Source organism: Pinus tabuliformis, chromosome 4_2 (assembly GCF_031772625.1).
Source record: "Pinus tabuliformis cultivar Carrire ecotype Pingquan chromosome 4_2, CPIR1, whole genome shotgun sequence".
Taxonomy (NCBI): domain Eukaryota; kingdom Viridiplantae; phylum Streptophyta; class Pinopsida; order Pinales; family Pinaceae; genus Pinus; species Pinus tabuliformis.
The window spans coordinates 1,065,724,138-1,065,747,377 of NC_142304.1; the positions used below are offsets into that span (position 1 = coordinate 1,065,724,138).

The 23,240-nt window shown below is 39.3% G+C and overlaps 1 protein-coding gene and 1 pseudogene across 1 annotated transcript in view; both read left to right on the forward strand.

Moving 5' to 3' along the window:
* Positions 1–15,560, forward strand: part of LOC149173302 (uncharacterized) — a 41,794-nt gene extending 26,234 nt beyond the window's left edge. Inside the window, exons 2-3 of the mRNA XM_089426649.1 lie at positions 13,265–14,384; positions 14,617–15,560. Of these exons, the coding sequence (XP_089282775.1) occupies positions 13,265–14,384; positions 14,617–15,560 (2,064 nt within the window). The remainder of the gene's footprint in view (positions 1–13,264; positions 14,385–14,616) is intronic.
* LOC149173303 (putative LRR receptor-like serine/threonine-protein kinase At3g47570 pseudogene) lies at positions 15,561–16,112 on the forward strand (annotated as a pseudogene).
* The last annotated feature ends 7,128 nt before the right edge of the window (positions 16,113–23,240 follow it).

Here is a 23,240-nt window from a genome sequence, read left to right on the forward strand (position 1 = left end):
CAAACGTCTCCTTCTGCAACTCATCCTCGAAATAGATGTTAATTGATTTTGAAACAAGATTAGATATATTCATGTACATGCATATGAAAGCATATGAAATATATCATGCCTTCTTTTTTGCCTCTAACACTTTGAAAAAATGTCCTATTGTTATAGACATTTTTGTGCCTCGCGTCAAAGAGCAGGGAATGTCAATAATTACAGGGATCCTCAGTCCCTAAACATGTTGTTCTTACCCCTAAAAGAACAAGGTCATCAATCAACAGCACTTCCAATCAGTTCTCCACCTGAAAACACTTCAGAACAGGCTTATTTTGGATCATGTCAGCTGCCTAACTGAGCTTCTGCGCTGTATTGCAACTGTCCCACTCTGTACCTGCGTTGGAAGTCAAAAACAATGAAGGCTACCTGCGCTGGGCGAGATTGGCCAAGTGGCACAGTCATCCTGCAAGGTGTCATTTGCCCAGGAAGCTTCCAAACTGACACTTGGGTCATGAGATTCGCCCTGTGATGAGTAAGAGGTACTTGATCACCATGTGTAAGCAAGGATCTCCAAGTGGACACAGGAACTGAAGATTAACTGAAGATGGAGAGGACACTAGTCAGCTATATGCCAGCCTCCAGCTGACTCATCCTTTCCTCTTCCCTCCTATATATAGAGCTCTTCTATGAGGTCTAGAGAGGCTGGAATTTTGTATAAGCAAGAAGGTGTTGTTGGTATACTGCCAGGATTATTGGGTGATTGTTTTACTAGAGGTGAAGAAGAGAGTTCTTGCTGCCGAGGAGGTGCTGCTGGATTGGAGCCAATATCATTGGTTGTAACTTCCTCTGGAACCCTGTTACTTTCTATCAATAAAGTTTGCATGTTCTTCTATATACTTGTTTTACATAGATGCTTTGTGTTTACATGTATATTTGATGCAACCTAATCCATGCTTCAATTATGAGTGCTTGTATCTTGTAGTTTGCCCTCTTTTGTTGTGCAGGTTCTGTGTGTAGCTGGATCGGCTTGGAGAGCAAAGAGCTGGAAGCAGGATACAAAGAGAGAAGGACAAGGATCGACTAAGCGCAAGACACCAGGTTGGTTGATCTTTCTTTCCATTCTCTCTGTACTTTCATAAAGTGGAACATGAAAACTTTATCATTCAGTTGTTGCTAAAGACTGTCACCTTTAGAAAGGGTTAGTGTCATCCGCATCGGATACTTTTCCCCACAACAAACTGGCGACTCCGCTGGGGACCTAGTATCTTGTTGTTGTTTGTAGTATTTTGCTATTCATTTCTTGAAGAAAAGAGTACCAAATCGAAAAGCTTTTGACTATATCAAAAGCGAAGTAGAGGGTCTGCTACTCTTGCTCCTTTGCTGAGCAAATTCAAGATTTAAAGAGCTAATCTACAGATGAATCTTTACTCTTTGTGATAGATCTTTATCCTCTTGATCATCCCTTAGCCTGTACTTGACCTATAGCTTTTTATTTCAGCAAAAACAGTGCATTTTTGAGCTTTTTATGACCCGGAATTCTTAGCAGACGTAACTCTCGTAAGTCAGTGCAGGCTGTCCACAGGCAGTCTGCATTACAGCGCAGGTAGTCCCTTCGGGAACTGCGCTGAGAGTCAGACTGGTGAACTAGCACCTGCGCTGGTCCAGTCAGCCTTAGTCTAGCTCAGCTCTTCCTCAGTGTCTTGGCCCTATTTTCACTGTTTTGCTTGCTGATTGCTTGCTGGTCATTGTATTTGCTGTAGACCACTTCTCCTTGACATTATTCCGCCTCAGTTGTGTGATGAAACTGTGAATGTTCTTTCAGTATTTCTTGTTTCAATTCCAGTTTCCCATTGTGAAAAGCGAACCAGTAGCTATGACCTCTTAGATCCTGAACTGTAAAAGTGTCTTTGTGATCTTATGAGTTAGTTGTATTACTGTTCATGGCTGTTTGAGTTTGTTTGCTGTTCATATTATGGTTTGAATTCACATATTTTAAGTGTTAAAACGAGTACCTGTAAGGTGTCTTTTTATTATAGACGAAACTTGTTTGTTTACGCTTCAAGTTGAATTCGAAAGTTACACAACAAATTTCCTTTTGTTAGCATCAACATTAAAGGAAAAGAAAAGAAATACATGCATCTTGCATTTGCATTTTGATAAGTTTGGGTGTCTGATCTAGGAGAAAGTGCATTAGTTTGTGCTTTGTGCTCTGTGTGGAAAGATATTGTTTTCTCTCCCTTCAGTAGCTAGGATTTTCAAAGCTAAAAAGATTGTGAAAGCTTGCTTATCATTTTAGCTGCATTTAGGAATTTGTACCAATACATCTCGTGGTGATCCTGAAAGACAAACTGATAAACAAGATCAACTTAAAATATATTGAATGAATCTAACAACGCATTGTAACATAACGCTCACAATAGAGGTCTAGGTAGAGACGTGTTCCGGCGTCGTTAAACGTAGTGACTGTCGATCTCTACGAAGGTGGGTGATTCCTCCTGAGGGACGATAGCACTAATACGGATTTGAGCTCCCGCGTACCGTCGCGTATATTGGGAGACCCCTATAGGCAATTATCCTTTATCCTTAGGAAACCGTGTCGGCCGCCCTACTGATCGCGATGCAGTGAACACAGCATTCACGAAGATCGACCACCCGTACCGTAAAACGTATTCTGTGGTTTCGTGAGAGGTTTGGCACACCCTCTACCTAGATCTCCAGAGCAGTTTCTTTTGGCCTTTTTCAAACTCTATAACTGAAAAAGTCCAACCGAGCATTTGTCACTTCGGGCTCGTTAATACATCGAAGGCGACTAGAGTCATCTTTAGCTTTTTCTCGACTCTTAAAACATGAAAAAGCAAAGTTGTGTCTAAAAGCGTCTAATAAAATTCATTCAATACGGAAACATAATTCCCCTTTTTGTATTTTAGTTGATCAAGTAATCCGCAACCGTGGAGGAAAGTCAATTAAAACCCCGTCGTTCAGGGAGACTTGCGGGTCGACCATCTTTGTCTCCGGAACCGAAAGTAGTACGAGCAAAGCGATCTCGCTGGACCAGATCAAAATCTCCTCTTAAAGTTAGAACAGAAGTTCCAACAACATCTGAGATTCTGGTCACTCCCGATATTTCTGGAACCCCTGCCTCTATTGAAGAAGTTCAACGGCAACAGAAGGACAATTGTATTGATCCTAGTCTGAAAACAAGTACTTGCTTAACTGAACCAGTTCCATCTGAAACCGGTCCACAGAGTCTTGTTGTTCGAACAACTGTCGCTGTCGAAGCAACCCCTTCTTCGGCACCAGAAATCTATTACGGACCTGACGGTCTTCCTCTTCCTCCTGGTCTGATTGCAATAGAGGAAATCGTAGAGGACCAGCAAGCAAATACTCCAATTCATTTTGGAGTTGGTACCCCTCTTTTTCCTTCTGCATCAGAAGTTTGTCTATCGCCAATGGAAGTTCCTGAAGAATCGTTAGGAAGTTTATTGGATAGACTTAAAATGTCTGAACAACCGTCGACATCTAGGACTGTGCCAAATGACACAGCGATAGCAGAAGCTCCTGCTGTCACTCCAACGATGTATGCCGGCATACCATCCGTCCCAACTAGTTCTCATCAACTAGAAGGAGTCCACCCAGGGACTATTATGACAACTTGGTCTGTTCCAGTTTGTTCTTCCGGTATAATACCCGGTAATTCTTATGTTGAAACTAGACAAATTGATCCCTTTGGGAATCAGTTTGGGCCATCCAGTCCTCAAAGGCAATCTATACCCTTGAGCTCCGGATTGTTATCGTATGGGGGGCAATATGCCCTTTCACTTCCCCTTCCGGGGGGATACCCATACGACAGTCTTCAACAACATTCAGGTTTGACTGAAGTAACGACGAGTGGTTGGGTACCTATGTTACCCCAACAACCAAGAGTTGTATATTCCATGCAACAGTGTGTACCTATGTCTAGTATCCCGACGACGCCAGCAATTGTAACAGTGTCGCAAGTTCAATCGATGCCTGTTGTATGTCAACCCCAAGTTGTAATGCAACAGCCCATTGACCCTGCAAAACAACCACAATCGCCAACTGCCGGGACGACACAGATACAAACGGGAACCATACCCCCGCATCTTGGTCCGTCGATTAGTGTCGCACAGCAAAACATGGCTTCACAACCATGGATGGTGCAATACCAACAACCTCAGTTTCAACAAGTGTACCAGGGGTCTGAGCAACAGATCTTTGCAAATAGTGGGCAACCCTATATTCAGAACGGGTCAAACCAACCACTTTACAGTGGCCAAGCCCACCAGCCGTATCAGTCATATCAACATCAGTTTCATTATGCTGGTATGCAAAGGCCTACTGCTCAGGCGATTCCATCGTATCCTGGGTACGCCTCGCCAAACCTGAATCAGCAGTTGCCATTCGTGGCGACCTTAGAATTACCAGATTTACATCGATTGACGAACGATCCAATCGCCTATGCCCATTGGTGGCCAGCGATTCCTCACAAACTTCCTTCGGACATTCCTAAATTCAATGGAAATCCTGGCGAAGACCCATTGAATCATGTGATGACTTTCCATCTGTGGTGTTCGTCGAATACCTTGAATGATGATTCGATAAGGCTTCGCCTTTTCCAGAGGACATTGACTGGTCCGGCAGCTAAATGGTATATTGAATTACCTAGAGCCTCGTTCGACAATTTTAGTTCCCTAGCCACGACTTTCTTAACACACTTTCAGTTACCTATAAGGTACGAAACTGGAACAGAGATCTTAACCAATTTCAAGCAGACAACGGCCACACATATATCAGATCATATACATGAGTGGCGTCGTCGTCGCAGAATGGTAAAAACCTATGTTCCAGATCAGCTATTAGCTGAGTGGTTTATAAAGTCGCTTCTTCCTGCTATAACAGAAGATGTGGCCAAGGGAGGCGTCGTAACAGAGGAGCAGGTTATTGCTCGTGCTCAATATTTGGACTTAGTATATACTCAGTCGGGCACGCTCTATGATAAGATACCTGACGCCCCCAGACCGGAATTTTCAATCCCTCCTCCTCCCGGATCGAATAGTGACTCTCATGCCGGTGATGGCGTGATTGGAACTGCAAACGCTAAGTCGACAAGGGATTCGAATAAGAAAGCCCGTAAGACTTCGAATCAAAAAGCAAATCAAGAGATTCTTGCTTCGGAGGTAAATGTTGTATCTACGGATAAAGGCAAAAACTCCGATCAACCAGGAAGCAAGAAAAATCAAAACAAAGAGAAGAAAAAACAAGGAGATTCATCTCCTCGAAAAACTTCTTTTGGAAAAGGGAAACCACCTTTTGGGTGTCAGATATGTGATGAGGATCATTGGACAAAAGATTGTCCGTATAAAGCCGAGTTCAAAAAATTCTTAAAGAATTCACAAACCCCAGCTGTATTGACTGATCCGTTTCCCAATCCAAGTCAAAATCTGGTTGGTAATGGAGATACTTCCCGGTGCCAAGTACTAATGGTGTCGACCTCTGAACAGCAAAAAGAGGCTTTAATTTCGACAAAGTGCAAAAACTGCGGGGATCCGCAGTCATCGAACAGCAAAGGAAATGATCAACCAAGCAGTTCGACGACAACTTCGACAGAAGTTGTGCCACCATTTACTACGGGAAGCATTCCTATGATCCATGGAAACAATTGTTCTCTCCAAAATATCGGATTCATCTTCCTAAAAAACCCTCCATCAATGGGTACTTTCGCCTTACCGCCTCAAAGTAATCTGGCAGAAAAGGCTACAATGGAATATGAAACTTTCTGTTTCTAATGGATCTAAGGCTCCGAGGATAGTTCCTATCTCAGGTCAACCTCGTTAAAAAATGAAGATATGAGGATAGTTCTTCTATTATGTCAACCTCATTAAAAAATGAAACAAATCCCCTTTTCAAAATTGAAAGGTAAACCTTCAGTCCAATCACCAAGTTGAATGCAATGAAGCTTGGGGGGCACCCTCCTTTGACGAGTCTCATTATGATGCTGGGGGCATGCAGACATGCGTCATTATGATGCTGGGGGCATACAAATCATTGAGCAGTTTTAGCACATAGTTCATGCTCGTTAAAAAATAAACGCAAGTTCGAGCAGTTTTACCACGGAATTTATGCTCGTTAAAAAATAGAAAAGTGTGAGCAAAGTTTTCAGCAGAGTCCAAGCTCATTAAAAAATGAACGTATCCCGGTAAATAACCTTTTGAGATCGTAAATTCATCAGCCATAAAAACCTTGATCGTGTTGTCATCCATCACCTCCATCGTTCACTTTGGCCGAGCATTCACTTCCACTTGTGTGTTTACCTCTTTTGAGAAACAGCTGCGAAGAGTGATTTCACCTAGCCATCCTCGTGACACTGCCGTGATTGGAAAATTCCAACCTGTACCTGGAATCTGTAGCTATCCCTGTTTATCACTCGTTCCTCAAAAGACGAGTCTTCTTTCAGCTCTTTTCACTGACTCGTAAAATATGAAAAGTTTGCCGAGTTTTGGCCTTCCAGCTCGTTAAATGACAGGAACGCTATCCCTCCTCTAAATTTTAATCTTTTTTGGACCTGAGGGATTATTGCACAAAAGGATCGAGCGCTTGTCTGGTTCGGCTCGTTAAAAGTACCGAACAGCCATCCCTTCTGTATTGTTTTATACTTTTTCGGACTTAAGGGATATGCTGACGAAAAAGGAATTATGGAGTTGACTTTCTGTACCTTTTTAGACTCTCTAAAAATGAAAAGGACCGAGTTTTCTTTGTCGTTAGACTCGTTAAAATGATTAAATAGCGACAAACTTGTCTTTAGACGAGAACGAGTTTCCCTATCGCTAGGCTCGTTAAATCTTAGCGATGGGCTTGCCCGAAGGGCAGGTTATAGAACAAGCATATGTTATCCTCCTCAAGCTTGACAAAAATAAAGAGGTACTGGTCAGAAATGACTGGGGAAAAATTGGGAGAACATCAAAGTTTAGAGGTAGCAAGTCACTCTTGAACATGACACTTTTCCTCCGTACCACATCGGGTTGGGTTGTCTCATTCACCGGTCTCGTCACCATGGTCCTCGCCACACCATCCATTTGGGGTAATGCTACCAATCCATCGCATCAGTGTCATTATATGTTCAAGAGGGGTCATTCTGAAAGTGTCAACCGTGTCCCATCCACTGCCATACATTATCCTTCATCCATTTCATGATCGCCACCCTGAATCATATGTCACAGTTTGTTTCCACCTCCACTAAATCATTAGCTCCGTTCCGTGTCATTGATGTGGGATTCATTAAGGCCCTCCTTTGACGGATCGCTTCTTGTCGACATCAGCTCATTATCCAAGAAGTTGATCTAGGAACACCCCCGTCAGTACTTTGAAGCTTGCATGCCTCAATGGCAAGTTTCTCACTTCCGGCGACAGGTATACATCAATGACCTTCGACCAGAAGATTTTGCGTGGCGTTCGACGCCAAGTCCTTTATTCACGCCACGTGAATTGTACTGCAGTACCTTGAGGGTCATTGTCATTATTGGTGATTCCTCTCGCGCTTGTTAACGGTTTTCATTATTGACCGGTAATCAAGCGATGTCTTTCCATGTTCGACTTCAACGCAGTTCTCACATGGATCGACTTGTACTTAGAGTGAAGATCGAACGAGTTTGAAGACCCCGGATCTAGTTTCATCAATCCGGGCTGCAATATATATTCAGGAAATATAAAGACATTTGCCATGTACATCGTTGCAGCAGATGATCATCCTATCAAAGGATGATAATTTCAGCGGAAGATTATCGGTCTCTCATCAGACGATCGTCTGTCATATGTATCAAAATGTATTTATAAAAGCTGAGCATAGGAATGCCCGCCTCAGCTAGACCATGAAATTGAATGAAAGATAATGTATTGTATTGTATTGTATTACAGGGCACTCTCCTCAGCACTGGAACGAACTTCGGACCCTCTAGCTAAAGCATTTCACCCGATTAACGGCCTCATACTTTAGGGGGCAACTGTTATAGACATTTTTGTGCCTCGCGTCAAAGAGCAGGGAATGTCAATAATTACAGGGATCCTCAGTCCCTAAACATGTTGTTCTTACCCCTAAAAGAACAAGGTCATCAATCAACAGCACTTCCAATCAGTTCTCCACCTGAAAACACTTCAGAACAGGCTTATTTTGGATCATGTCAGCTGCCTAACTGAGCTTCTGCGCTGTATTGCAACTGTCCCACTCTGTACCTGCGCTGGAAGTCAAAAACAATGAAGGCTACCTGCGCTGGGCGAGATTGGCCAAGTGGCACAGTCATCCTGCAAGGTGTCATTTGCCCAGGAAGCTTCCAAATTGACACTTGGGTCATGAGATTCGCCCTGTGATGAGTAAGAGGTACTTGATCACCATGTGTAAGCAAGGATCTCCAAGTGGACACAGGAACTGAAGATTAACTGAAGATGGAGAGGACACTAGTCAGCTATATGCCAGCCTCCAGCTGACTCATCCTTTCCTCTTCCCTCCTATATATAGAGCTCTTCTATGAGGTCTAGAGAGGCTGGAATTTTGTATAAGCAAGAAGGTGTTGTTGGTATACTGCCAGGATTATTGGGTGATTGTTTTACTAGAGGTGAAGAAGAGAGTTCTTGCTGCCGAGGAGGTGCTGCTGGATTGGAGCCAATATCATTGGTTGTAACTTCCTCTGGAACCCTGTTACTTTCTATCAATAAAGTTTGCATGTTCTCCTATATACTTGTTTTACATAGATGCTTTGTGTTTACATGTATATTTGATGCAACCTAATCCATGCTTCAATTATGAGTACTTGTATCTTGTAGTTTGCCCTCTTTTGTTGTGCAGGTTCTGTGTGTAGCTGGATCGGCTTGGAGAGCAAAGAGCTGGGAGCAGGATACAAAGAGAGAAGGACAAGGATCGACTAAGCGCAAGACACCAGGTTGGTTGATCTTTCTTTCCATTCTCTCTGTACTTTCATAAAGTGGAACATGAAAACTTTATCATTCAGTTGTTGCTAAAGACTGTCACCTTTAGAAAGGGTTAGTGTCATCCGCATCGGATACTTTTCCCCACAACACCTATGGCATTATCTTTTCCAACCAATGTCTCATCTTCCTAGAACTCTCTTGCTAATGAATACATTTAGATCTGTATCAGAGTTTCCGTGAAATATTCCTTGATGGAACAAACCATTATGTCCAAAATTTGAGATAAAGTCTAGTAGAATTAAAGAAGTATGGTCCATTCTTATACATTTTGTCCCTATCTTCTAAGCTAGCAAAAATTATGGTGAAGAAACCCTTGGCACCAAGCTCCAACATGATGTGACCCTTCTTCTTCCATTTCTTTTGGATGCATTGGGTTAGGGATTTTTCAGATGGCCAAATGACCAAAAATTTCCCTATGAGGGCATGATCAAGCTCGTGTTATATATATATTCTCCAATGTGAGTAGATCGGACTTCGAATTTAGGATCTATTGCTGCTATGGGGAAACAACTTCCTAGCCTTCGTTTCTTAGCATGCCCGGAAAAGTGTTGCAAGTTTTGTTGATCATTATTTATAACTGACCCAAAGAAATTCAAATTTGTAGTATTATGCTGCTCAGGAATTTTACCATCCACTACAATCTGGATGTAGGAGGGAATATGCTCCCTCTAGTGGCATGCGTCATAGGAAGAGAAAATTGTCATGGCACGAGGGTTTGCAAATTTTTTTAGCTAGGGTTTTGTAGAGTACTATCACTTTGATAACACATATACACATGGGCTTTTGGAATTTTTCTTTTCGATATGGATAAAATTGATTTATATTAAATCGTTAATAAGTATCACTGTGCATACTTGAAATATGTGGCTTGACATGTAGCACCTACAACATCTCCTCAAGTATTGGCACAAAGCCCAATGAAATATGAGAATATTTCTTCATGTTCTCCCTCACTTGTTTAGCATGCCAATCTTGTTATTTTTTTATGGTTGGGTAACATTAGACAAGTGTTCTAGCCTCAACTTTGGTTAGAGAGGCTAAAAAAACACTAGAACTCTAGAACCTAGAAACTTTTCAGGATAAAACACCTAGAGATGGCTCAATTAAGTTAATTAGTTAGTAATTAATTTTTCCTAAGTCTAACTTAGGAAAAATGATTAATTAATGGGAATAAATTGAGAAAGTTGAGATTTCTCTAAAACCTCACATGGATGGACTCAAAGATTTAATCTTGGTCATTGGTGAGCCAACGAGAAATTATAAGTGGAGGGTGATTGGGTTGGAGCAAAACATATAGGAAAAGCAAGTTTAGTTTTACAGAGAGTAGCATTCAACTAGAAGAATTTGATCTAGAAGGAAGTAGGAGCAGGAGGGAGATCAATAGTAGATTTATGGAGGAGGATTCCAGATCTCGAAGAGTCAGTTAAGAGAGGGATGAATTTTCCTTAAGAAGTTGGGCAAGGGCTTCAGAGGAGAGTTCGATTTAGCCAAAGGAGGAGTCAATTTAGCCAGAGGCCAGTATAAATTCTAGGAGGCCAAGGGAGTCACTTCCAAGGTAAAAAATAAACAAAGCTACAAGATTGACAATGTTTTGGAGGCAATGAGAATTACGCTACGTGGAGGCTCACGACCATTTCATGTAGCCCAAATCAACTAGATTTCGTAGTAGAATCAATTGTGGTGTTGAGGTATTGGCCTCATAGATATTTTGCCAGTATTTCTCTTAGATTAGATTGCTAGAGTAAGCATCCAAATTGTACTAAAAATTTATGTTGCTACATAATAATAAAAGCCTCATCTGCTGCAATGGTTCCCAGCATTGGATTTTTCCGGGGACATTTGTCAAAAAATAACTATCATATTTTTATGTGTGTGTTTTATATTTCTCAGATTATAGAATTTTATTTTCGAAGCATTTTTATTGTGAAGAAATTGTAGTGTGATTAGTTCATTATTTTTTCGTAACAAAATAAACTGCATAATCAATCCAATTAGAAGAATTATTTCCAATTGTTGCATTTCAAGGAAAATTTTACAAATCTCGCAGGGGTCACCTCTATACCTCACTGCATTGGGTGAAACCACATTAGGCCCCACTACTAGGTAGGGGGCAAGGACACAAGTAGCAAGAGCACAAATAAATTTTGACCGTTGGGCCCTCACACATGAATGAATAACATTGTGCACTAGCACTTGATATTTCAAGGGGATTCAAGCCTCTAGAGCTACCCAATGATGAGTGTGATTATATGATACTCTTTGATATTGATCTTCCAATGACTTACTGTGAAAAGTGCCAAATAACCATGACTAACCTCCTCCTATGGTACATGCCCTTTATTTAACAACTTTATGAATTTGATTATGACTTTATGACTGGGGGTGTTTTAGTCTAAGCCAATCTCAACTTTTGAGTTTTAGATTGTTACATGAATAATCCATTAAAATATATAAATATTGAAAATTAAAAAAATTTAAACAAAATTTTAATTTAATATCAATAATAATGATAATAAATTAATTTATTGTTATATTTTGTATCATTGAAAATTTTGAAAGAGAAATACTTAAAAATTTTAATAGTTATTAAATAATTTAATAATAAATTATAGAAATGTATTATACATATTTTAAAAAATAATTTATTATTTATGTAAGTTAAATATATATATTTATTAAATTTATTTTGGTTAAAATAATTTATAAAAAAATATTAACTAGTACAACCATATAAATTAAATTTTTGGTAAATTTTAATATGCATCAATCCACAATAATAAGCATTAAAACACTTACTCCATGATACATCTCACATTGTCAAATTTTTTATTTTTATTTTTTAAACTAAATTATAACTTTATTTTAAATTATTATTCTTATTGTCCCAAAGGGGTAGCTTAATTGGTAATAGAAGTAATGTGACTGTTGAGAAAATTGAGAAATCCAAGGTTCAAATCCCTCAATATGCATCTTCACTAATTTATTTCAATATTTCAACCAGATATGTCATTACTTTAATTCTTAATATCAAATTAATATGTAGCATTTAAAAAATATTATTAATAATAAAAATTTCCTCATAAATAAAATATTTATTTAATACAGAGAGTTAATTAATATTGAAAACAGAGAGTTAATTAATATTTAAATTTATTTAAAAAAATATTAATAACAAAAATATCATTTTAATGTGGACAATATAACCTATAAATAAAATGTTTCAAGAAAAATATTTACACAGATGTATATTATATATGATTAAAAAAAAACTCTATACACATTATAGAAAGTAGTATATATATATTAGTTTAAAGATTATTTTTTAAAAGTAACCAGCGAAACAATGTTTACAAAATAATAAGTTTGTCCTGAAGATTAGGAATCTAAAATTCCTTATGTTACGCTCAATTTTCTATCCGTATGGGCACGCCGGGGAGTAATTTTGTATTTTACAATATTTTGGTCATGAGGCTCGATGACTAGTAATTTCCATGGCCCACCGAACTTTTTCCACAATATTTCTCCATTGTGAACTTTAGGATTTAGTATTTTACATATTTTAATCATGAGGCCCTATGACTACTAATTTCCATATGTAAATTCGTATTTAAAAATTAGCCCACCGAAAAATTTCCACACGATTTCTCCATCTGTAAAAAGTAAAGTTCAGAAGTTCTTGTAAACAGTTTTATTGCAGTGCTTTTTTTCTAAGCCCACCTTTGTTTCCCACTTTTATCGCAGCGCTATTTTTTTGAGGCTATCTTTATTTCCCAGTTTATAGAACCATGGTCAAGTTGTATATATTTACCGGTAACTGGTTTAACTCTAACAGTCAGACATATACGGCTGACCGCATTAATGGGCGTATGGCCAATTAAATATAGCTTCCCAGTGTTCTATCTCATTGTGTGACGTTTGAATTTCTATCCTTATAAAGTAAAAGACGAGACAGTGGTTTTCGAGTAATTTATCGAACTGCGCTATTTTATTAATTAGATTACCAATGTGCGCTTCTTATGTTGTGGAAAATTAGAGTCTCGGAGGACTTTAGGCTTTTTAATATTTGTTCGGTTTGAATTTCTATGTTTATCAGCGCGCAATGCATTTAGAGTTCAAAGATTTATTAATTAATTCCTATAAATAAACGAAGAAACTGAAACCATTCCCATTCCTGTGAGAGCAGTCGAAGATGCAGATCTGTAATGCTCCCTCGTTTTTATGCACATTACTTTTCCTCTCTTCATTTTCCATTCTCTTTTCCACATTTTCTTCCGCCCTTCAGTTGTCAGACCACCGGCATGCTCATCACGGCAATGCTTCCGATGAAGAGGCTCTCCTTGCATTCCTCTCTGGAATCACCTACGATCCATGGCAATCGTTAACCGCTACGTGGAAACGGAATGTTTCCTTCTGCGAGTGGAGAGGTGTCTTATGCAGTCGGCACAGACAGAGAGTGGTTTCACTCAATGTTTCATCCATGGAATTGCAAGGTACAATCTCTCCTCTTCTCGGCAATCTCTCCTTTCTTAGAATACTTGACCTTGCTAATAACACTTTTCATGGCCACATTCCCCATCAATTCGGAAATTTGTTTCGCTTGAAAACGCTTCACCTGTATCTAAATCAACTCCAGGGTTCTATTCCGCCCAATCTTGTTAGGTGCCGTCGTTTACAAGACATCGCTATGGGCTGTAACAATCTCATGGGAAACATTCCCTCGGAAGTAATATGCGACCTCCCCAACTTACAAGTCTTAGGCTTACACGATAATAATCTGACAGGTAGAATCCCCGCCTGCTCGGGGAACATATCAACAACCTTCACGGAAGTGTACCCTCCCAGGAGTGTACCTTTCATTCCGAAAATACTTCTGGCTGGGAACTATCTCTCAGGACAAATCCCTTCTTCCTTTTCTAACTTCACCAATCTTGGAATATTAGATATCGGTGAAAACCAGTTGAGTGGTCACATTCCCATGGGGTTGTGTCGCAACAGCATGCGGTTGACTGACCTCGTAATGGGAAGTAATCACTTGAGTGGCACCATTCCTGCTTCCCTTTTCAATTGTACTAACCTTGAGATGCTCGACTTAGATGCTAATCAGCTCGGCGGAATGGTGCCAGTCGAGTTGGGTAAGTTGACGCAGCTCCAAGCACTCCTCTTAGGTGACAATCAACTTGTTAGCAGTAGCAATACAGACTTGCCCATTCTTACCACGCTTACTAATTGTTCTGCCCTACGAATGTTAACTTTAAACCAAAATCATTTTACTGGACGTTTACCCTCTTCACTGGGCCACCTCTCAAGGATTGGCTACTTAAACTTGGAATCTAACGGATTAGTGGGGGAAATACCTCCACAGATTGGTAACTTAACTAATTTAACGGCTCTCTCTTTAGCTGGTAATTCATTCACTGGGCCAATCCCAGTCACACTAAAAAAATCTTCAAATTTTGGAAAGGTTATATATGGGAGACAACAATTTACAAGGAAACATTCCCATGGAAATGGGGCAACTTAAAAAGTTAGGGCTTTTGAGTCTCGACAACAATAATCTCACAGGAAGGATTCCTGATTCTATTGCTAACCTTCCGCAACTAAGATATTTATATCTTTTTATGAATAGGTTATCAGGTAAAATACCAAAAAATCTAGGGAAATGTGTGAACTTATTACTGCTAGACCTTTCATACAACAAGCTTAATGGGGAGATACCTCCATCCGTTGCAAGTCTTGCAAATTTAGCTTTCTATTTCAACCTTTCAAACAATTTATTAGAGGGTCACTTGCCTTTGGAACTAAGTAAGATGACTATGCTTCAAGCTATAGATATTTCTCCAAATCAGCGAACTGGTTATATTCCAAGTGGGCTTGGAAATTGCAAAGAATTACAGTACCTAAATCTTTCTTGCAATGCACTTGAAGGTCTAATCCCAATCTCACTCGGTGAACTTCTAAGTCTTCAAAATATAGATTTATCTTCCAACAATTTGTCAAGTGGAATACCCGCATCATTGGCAAATCTCAAAATGCTCAGCCAATTGAATTTCTCTTTCAACAACTTCTCAGGAGAGGTCCCAAAAGGTGGAGTTTTCAAAAATCTTAATGCCACGGCATTTATGGGAAATCCGGGTCTCTGTGGACCTTGGGTAAATTTGTCATTGTGCTCTACTCACAAGCATAAAAGTGTTTCTCATCTGAGAAAAGTTGTCATACCTATTGTTGCAGTTGCAGTTACTATTGTATTGTGTTTAGTTATAGGAATCTTGTGTAGACTAAATCACAAGAAGAATATTCCTATTAATGTTGGGGCATCCTTAAATGTGGGGCATCGAAGAATTTCTTATGGAGAGCTCATCATTGCAACAAATGGATTTAGCGATGCCAACTTGTTAGGAGTGGGTACTTTTGGGAAAGTGTACAAAGGGGTTTTGAATGATGGGACATTGGTTGCCATCAAGCTTCTCAATTTGGAAAGGGAAGGGGCTCACAAGAATTTCAAAAAGGAGTGCAAAGTTTTGAGTAGAGTCAGGCATCGAAATTTGATTAGAGTCATAACCTCATATTCAGACCTCTAAATGAAAGCTTTGATATTTCCATTTATGCCAAATGGAAGCTTAGAAAAGTGGTTATATCCTAATGGTGAAGTAGAAAGTGGTTTGACATTGATTCAAAGGTTGAATATAGCAATAGACATTGCCCAAGGTATGGTATATCTCCATCACCATTGTTTCATGCAAGTGATCCATTGTGATTTGAAACCAAACAATGTGCTTCTTGGTGAAGATTTGACAGCATATGTAATAGACTTCGGGATTGCAACCATATATTTTGCAAATAATGAGGATTCAACTTTCACTTCTACACTTGCACTTAGGGGATCAGTGGGCTACATTCCTCCAGGTATTATTTGAACTAGATGGCATTTTAGACAATATTATGAGTTTCATATTTTTATTAAATATTTTGAACTATAAACCTTATGACGAGAATGTTTGAATGCAGAATATGGATTGGGTGGGCATATCACAACAAAAGGTGATGTTTATAGCTTTGGAATATTGTTATTGGAGATGCTCACTGGAAAGAAGCCTATTGACTGTTGGATTAGGTGCACAGCAATTTATTAAACACACAGCAGAATAAAATCAACAAACACATAAGACACAGCTTTTAACGTGGTTCACCCAACCAATCTGCGCTACGTCCACCAAACATAGGCATGAGGAATATATTAATCAAATTTGGAGATTACATCATGAAATCCTCACACTCTCTCTTAGCAAATCATCCGAATGATTGCCTGTTATATAACATAGACAATCTAACAGCCTCATAACTCCCTCACATCAAATATAGGAGGCATTAACTCCCTCCCAACAACCTGGAGCTAATCTAGGAGCTGAATCCCTATAGTTGTCATCCTTCAGAGATTTTTGCCTATTTGACTAAAACAGAAAATCTCAACAATCTCCACCTTGACAACAATTCGCCTGATGCCCTGTTATTATTATTTTATCTTTTCTACAAGCCAAGAGAAGCCAAACACCAGCGTAGCTTCTCCAACAAAACTGGTTTCGTGAACATGTCTGCGCAGTTCTCCTTTGTATGCACCTTTTCAAGAGAGACTCCTCTTTCAGTGATAACCTGTCTTACAAAATGATATTTGATTGGAATATGCTTTGACTTACTATGATAGGCCGGATTCTTAGCCAAATGTATTGCACTTTGACTGTCACAAAGTAACCTGATGTTATCCTGTAACCTACCAAACTCACCAAGCAAACCTTTCAACCAAACCGCCTCTTTGCAAGCATGAGAAGCAGCAATGTATTCTGCTTCAGTAGTAGACAAAGCAACAATGTTCTGTAGCTTTGACATCCAGCTTATAGCTCCACCTGCAAGAGTAAAGACGTACCCTGAAGTTGATCTTCTCTTATCCAAATCACCTGCAAAATCGGAATCAACATGTCCGCAAACAAATTCACTACTCTTATTGTAAGAAATACAATAACTACTTGTGCCTCTCAAGTACCGAAGCACCCATTTCACTGCTGACCAGTGCTCTTTACCCGGATTTGCCATGTACCTGCTGACAACCCCAACTGCATGAGAAATATCTGGTCGCGTACACACCATCGCATACATCAAACATCCTACTACATTGGCATAAGGAATTCAAGACATATAATCCTTTTCTTCATCTGTATTAGGACATAAACTCGAAGAAAGCTTAAAATGGGAAGCTAAAGGGATTGACACAGGCTTCACATTGTTCATACCAAATCTCAAAAGTATTTTCTCAATATACTTCTGTTGTGATAGCCACAGCTTACCATTGCCCCTGTCTCTGAAAATCTCCATGCCCAAAATCTGTCTTGCGGCTCCTAGATCTTTCATATCAAACGTCCTTGCCATCTGAGTCTTCAACCTGTTGATTTCTTCAATGCTTTTGCTTGCTAAAAGCATATCATCAACATACAACACTAAGATAATGAACATGCCATTATTTAACTGCTTAAAATAAACACAATGATCATATTCACTTCTTACATATTTCTGACTCAACATGAAAGAATCAAACTTCTTATACCACTGCCGAGGCGACTGCTTCAGGCCATATAATGACTTCTTGAGCCTGCAGACAAATTTTTCATTGCGATGCTGAACAAACCCTTCCGGTTGTTCCATATATATTTCCTCATCTAAATCACCATGTAGAAATGCAGTCTTAACATCTAACTGCTGCAACTCCAAATCAAACAAAGCCACTAATGCTAACACAACTCTAATTGAAACAATTTTAACCACTGGTGAAAATATCTCATGAAAGTCTATGCCAGCTTTCTGAGAAAACCCTTTAGCAACCAGCCGAGCTTTGTACCTGTCTTCCGTATCATTCACACCTCGTTTCAGCTTGAAGACCCATTTGCATCCCACAGTTTTCCTGCCTTTGGGAAGTTCAACCAGATCCCACGTACCATTCTTACCTAAGGCCATCATTTCTTCCTTCATGGCTGCTTTCCATTTGTCACTATTTGAACCTTCTACCGCTTCCTGATAACACAAAGGTTCATCATCATTAGCGATCAAAGCAACTGAATCATCATACCTTCTCGGACGACATTTGATCCTTGTAGATCTCCTTAAGAATGTTTTTGGTGCTTCCACAACTGGCTGTCTATCAACTGAAAGAACTTCTTCATGATCGCCATCTGAGACCTGTTCCTGTCCTCCATCTGAACCCTGTTCATAATCTGATTCTGAAACCTGTTCATGACTAGAATCTGAACTATGGTCGTTATGACTATCATTAGAAATGCTGTCAAATTGAATATGCTGGAAATCAGATACATCATCTTGTTTCAATCTTCTATCTACATCTAACTGTACAAGAGAGGATTCATTAAACTTTACATCTCTGTTGATGATGATTTTGTGGGTAGTAGGATCCCACAATCTAAATCCCTTTGTTCCATCACCATACCCAACAAAGATATACCTTTTAGACTTTGGATCTAATTTAATTCGCTGATGTTTAGGCACTAGAGCATATGCATCACAACCAAACACTCTGAGTTTAGAATAGTCACAAGGGTGTCCTGTCCATACCTCTTGCGGAACCTTGCAGTCTATTGCCGTTGATGGAGATCGGTTTATCACATAACAAGCAGTTGCCACCGCTTCCGTCCACAACTCCTTCGGCAACCCGGCGTTACTCAGCATACACCTTGCTCTCTCTAGAAGAGTCCTGTTCATGCGTTCAGCAACTCCATTTTGCTGAGGAGTATAAATCGTGGTCTTATGTCTCTCGATCCTTGCATCCTTGCAATAGCTGTCAAACTCCTTGGAGGAAAACTCACCACCATTGTCAGTTCTTAAATATTTGATAGTTCTACCAGTGTTGTTTTCTACCAATGCTCTAAACTGCTTGAAAACTGTAAAAACATCAGACTTCTTTTTCAACATGAAGACCCAAACTTTCCGAGAAAAGTCATCAATGAATGATACAAAATATGACAAGCCACCATATGACGCTGTAGGGGCTGGACCCCAAACATCTGAATGGATATAATCAAGTATACCTTTACTAGTATGTTTGCCTGTTTTAAACTTTTGTTTACTTTGTTTACCAAACAGACGATGTTTACAAAAATCCAATTTTCCAGATCTTAGATTAGGAAGTAACTTTCGGTCAGCCAAGATTTTCAATCCTCTTTCACTCATATGCCCCAATCTTTGATGCCATAAGTGAATGGAACTACTATCATGTTCAGACACAGACACATGATCTGACCCAGTTCTACCTTCTAACTGAAATAGATTTCCTACTTTCTTAGCTTTCATCACTAGTAAGATACCTTTATAGATTTTCATAACTCCACCTTGAATTACAGTTTTATATCCATTTGAATGAAGTGCTCCTAATGAAATCAAAATTTTCCTTAAATCTGGTACATGCCTCACATCAGTTAATATTTTGGTTGTGCCATCAAACATTTGTAGTTGTATGCTTCCAATCCCAACAATATTACATGTTACATCATTACCCATGTACACAACACCATCATCAATTGATCTATATGTTTTAAACCAATCTCTATGTATACACATGTGGTTAGATGCCCCGGAATCTAACAACCAATGTTGATCATGTTTTGAAACATTAACTGATAATACTTCATCACTCATACCTGAACCAGATATTGAACCTGTATCTGTGGTGTTGGCTTCCTTCTTTTCTGTCGAAGAGCCTTCTTTAGCAGCCTGCTTTCGCTTCCAGCAATCCTTTTTCAGATGTCCAGCCTTGCCACAATGCCAGCACTTCACCTTTGGCTTCTTTCCTTTGGACTTCGAACGAGAGTCACTATGCTTTCCCCCGGAGTGTCTCTCTCGTGAGCGACCTCTGGCCATCATTACCTCTGATGTAGAGGTGTCTGCATTCGACCTCTTCCTCGTCTCCTCAGCCAACAAGGCTCCAACAACATCGTCAAACTCAAGGATATCTGATGTACTAAAGCTTATGGAAGTAACAAAGTGATCCCAGGATTCAGGCAATGAACACAATAGAGTTATCGCCTTATCCTCTGAATCAAATTTCACATCTAGACTGTCTAATTGCACCAATAAGGTATTAAAAACATTCAGGTGATCAACAATTGAGGTACCTTCTTTCATCCGCAAACCGTAAAGCTGCCGTTTCAGGAGAATTCGATTTGTCAAAGATTTCGTCATATAGAGCTTATCAAGCTTCGACCACAAGCCTGCGGCGGTTTTCTCTGACACAATGTTGAACAGAACATCGTCTGCCAGACATAACCGAATTGCACTCAGATCTCTATCGTCCATCTCATCCCATTCATCCTTCGTCATGGAAGGAGGTCTTTTGTTTTTCCCCAACAGTGCTTTCACCACACCTTGTTGAACCAGCAGATCGTGCATCTTCACCTTCCAGATCTCAAAATTATTCTTGCCATTAAATTTATCAATTTCAAACCGGGCACTTTGAGTTTTCGCCATTTTGTATCAAAAAAGCAAAATAATCTCCAATATCCAACCGGCAAAAAAAAAAAAAAAAATTTCCAATGCCTTTGTTTTTACTCAACCAAAAAACTGCCTATGCCTCTGTACTTTTGCCTTTTAAAAAAATAATTTCATTTGCTGGGCAAGTTACAGTTATTTCAGATCACTGCCAAAAATAAAAAAACCAACAAACAAAATGTTTTGTGTTCTTAGCTTCTGGCTCACACAAATGTTCATGCGCACTTCAAAAAAAAACTTTCTGCAATATTAATGCATGTCTTTGTAATAACGTAGCACCATAGTTTGGTATTAATGTAATAAATCATGTGGCTGATAATATATCACGTGCTTCCAATAAGTTGGAACCGATATTTAATTCAATGCACCACAATAAGTTCATTCACCGTAATGTAATTGTGAACTGCTGGCCTGGACAAATAATCAGCTGCGCTATTTCACTCAAATACGCACCAGCAATTTAGACGCAGTTTAAACATGCGACAGAGGTTTGGATTTAGATTTCCACGCAGTTTAAATATGCAACTAAGTAACATACCGTTCTGCTCCACGAAACAGCGCTCCAAACCGTTTTCAATTGAAAAAAAAATAGTGTATGTATACACTCATGCGCCCAGCAACCTCAGGTATCAGCGCGCACAGCACAGCAACCCTCTTCTGGACGCAACTTCAAATAGCAACCGACAACGGCTCACTTTGATCAGCGCAGCACCGCAGGCAACACAGTCCGCACCTTCTGAACGCATTCACAGCAGTCACGCACAGAACAATCCACGTCTCCAGCAACGACCAGCGCTCAGTTGCGCTCCACCTTCAACTGTGCAGCTCCTCCAATGCGCTCTGATACCAATTGTTGGATTAGGTGCACAACAATTTATTAAACACACAGCAAAATAAAATCAACAAACACATAAGACACAACTTTTTAACGTGGTTCACCCAACCAATCTGGGCTACATCCACCAAACATAGGCATGAGGAATATATTAATCAAATTTGGAGATTACATCATGAAATCCTCACACTCTCTCTTAGAAAATCATCCGAATGATTGCCTGTTATATAGCATAGACAATCTAACAGCCTCATAACTCCCTCACATCAAATATAGGAGGCATTAACTCCCTCCCAACAACCTGGAGCTAATCTAGGAGCCGAATCCCTATTGTTGTCATCCTTCAGAGATTTTTGCCTATTTGACTAAAACAGAAAATCTCAACATTGACAACATGTTTGTGCAAGGAATGAACTTACAGAAATGGGTGGGTAACCATTTTCCAAATCAACTAGGGGAAGTGGTGGACAAGACTTTATTGAGAGGGGCTAGTACAAGCAATCAAGCAGATATAGATCTTAGCTGCCTCAATCAATCCTTAAGCATGGGTTTGCTTTGCACAAGAGATTCTCCTGAAGGACGACCTACTATGATGGAAATTGTGGGAACACTCCAATCCATTAGAGACAATTTTCAAGGCATTGGTGGCATTCCAAAACTGTAATCAGATTTCACATGTTTGTTGGGTGATACAAGTACAACTCACAACAACAATGCTAGTGGAAGCCAAAGCTCTTCGACATTCTAGAGTATTGTAAGAAAGCAGTGACTATGTCGCTAGACTATATAATAATTTGAGTCCATTGTTATTAGCTGCATGTAGTGTGAGTTTTATTTTCCTTTTTATTGTTGCAAAACTAGTCTTATTCCCCTCTCCTTTTCTATGCATGTCTATTGTTGAGCACATGTAAGTGTAAATATAAAATTATGTAGGCTATGAAGGACAAACTCTCAAGTTTTTCTTATATCATTATGGAAAATGTCAATTCTGTTCTGAATGGAAAATGCCAATTCTGTTTCGAATACTTTAGTCTCACCCAATTGAAAATAGCAGGCATACCCATTGAATGTATCGACATCTCCTTTTCCGACAAAAAAGAGATTCTTGTAAGCTTTAAAATCTTTCATAAATATTTTAAAAGGGAGAAAATTTTTGTTTTTAATATCCTTTTAAATTTTGATCCCAAGGAACGATAAAGTTGAAAACAACATCTGCATCTATTTTATTTTTTTAGAAAGTGCTTCCCTTAAATTCAAGAGAAACATTACAATTTTACAAAAAAAAATGGGCCTTGAGGAGATAATCACTTAACATAAACATTTTCTTGGGTTAAGTTTCCCCAACAGGTTGTACTCCTCCATAAAAATCACCCAGGCTTGCACTTGACCCTAACTGCTTATTCATGACTCCATGGAAATTAAATCCTTGTGTGTGGCCTGAGATTGACATGCCAGTGTCTTCACCACTGAAGCATTATATCTCCACTAGAATATCTGCATCTAATTACTGAATAAAGTTTGAATAAAGTTGTAAGGCATGCTTAGTATCATGTAAGCATTCAAACATTTGCATGTCTCTTTATCTATTTGCATGTCTCTTTATCTATTACCTGGTTCATCCAGGATTTTCGTTACCCCGCAAGGATGCCAGTTTGATCAAAAGTAAAACCAAGACCCACTTTTTATCAGTGATCTAAGCACCCCAAATATATAGCCTTGTTGTGAAATTTCGTAATAGCTGAAATGAAGTATTGAACTTTGAATTTCGTGCGGTTTTTATCTTAGTTTTAAATTTCAGTCTATGATGTGATTCAGCTTTGTTTCAAAAGCTTTCATTATTATTTAAAGACATGTAACCTTTTGGTATTATTAAAAATAAGAC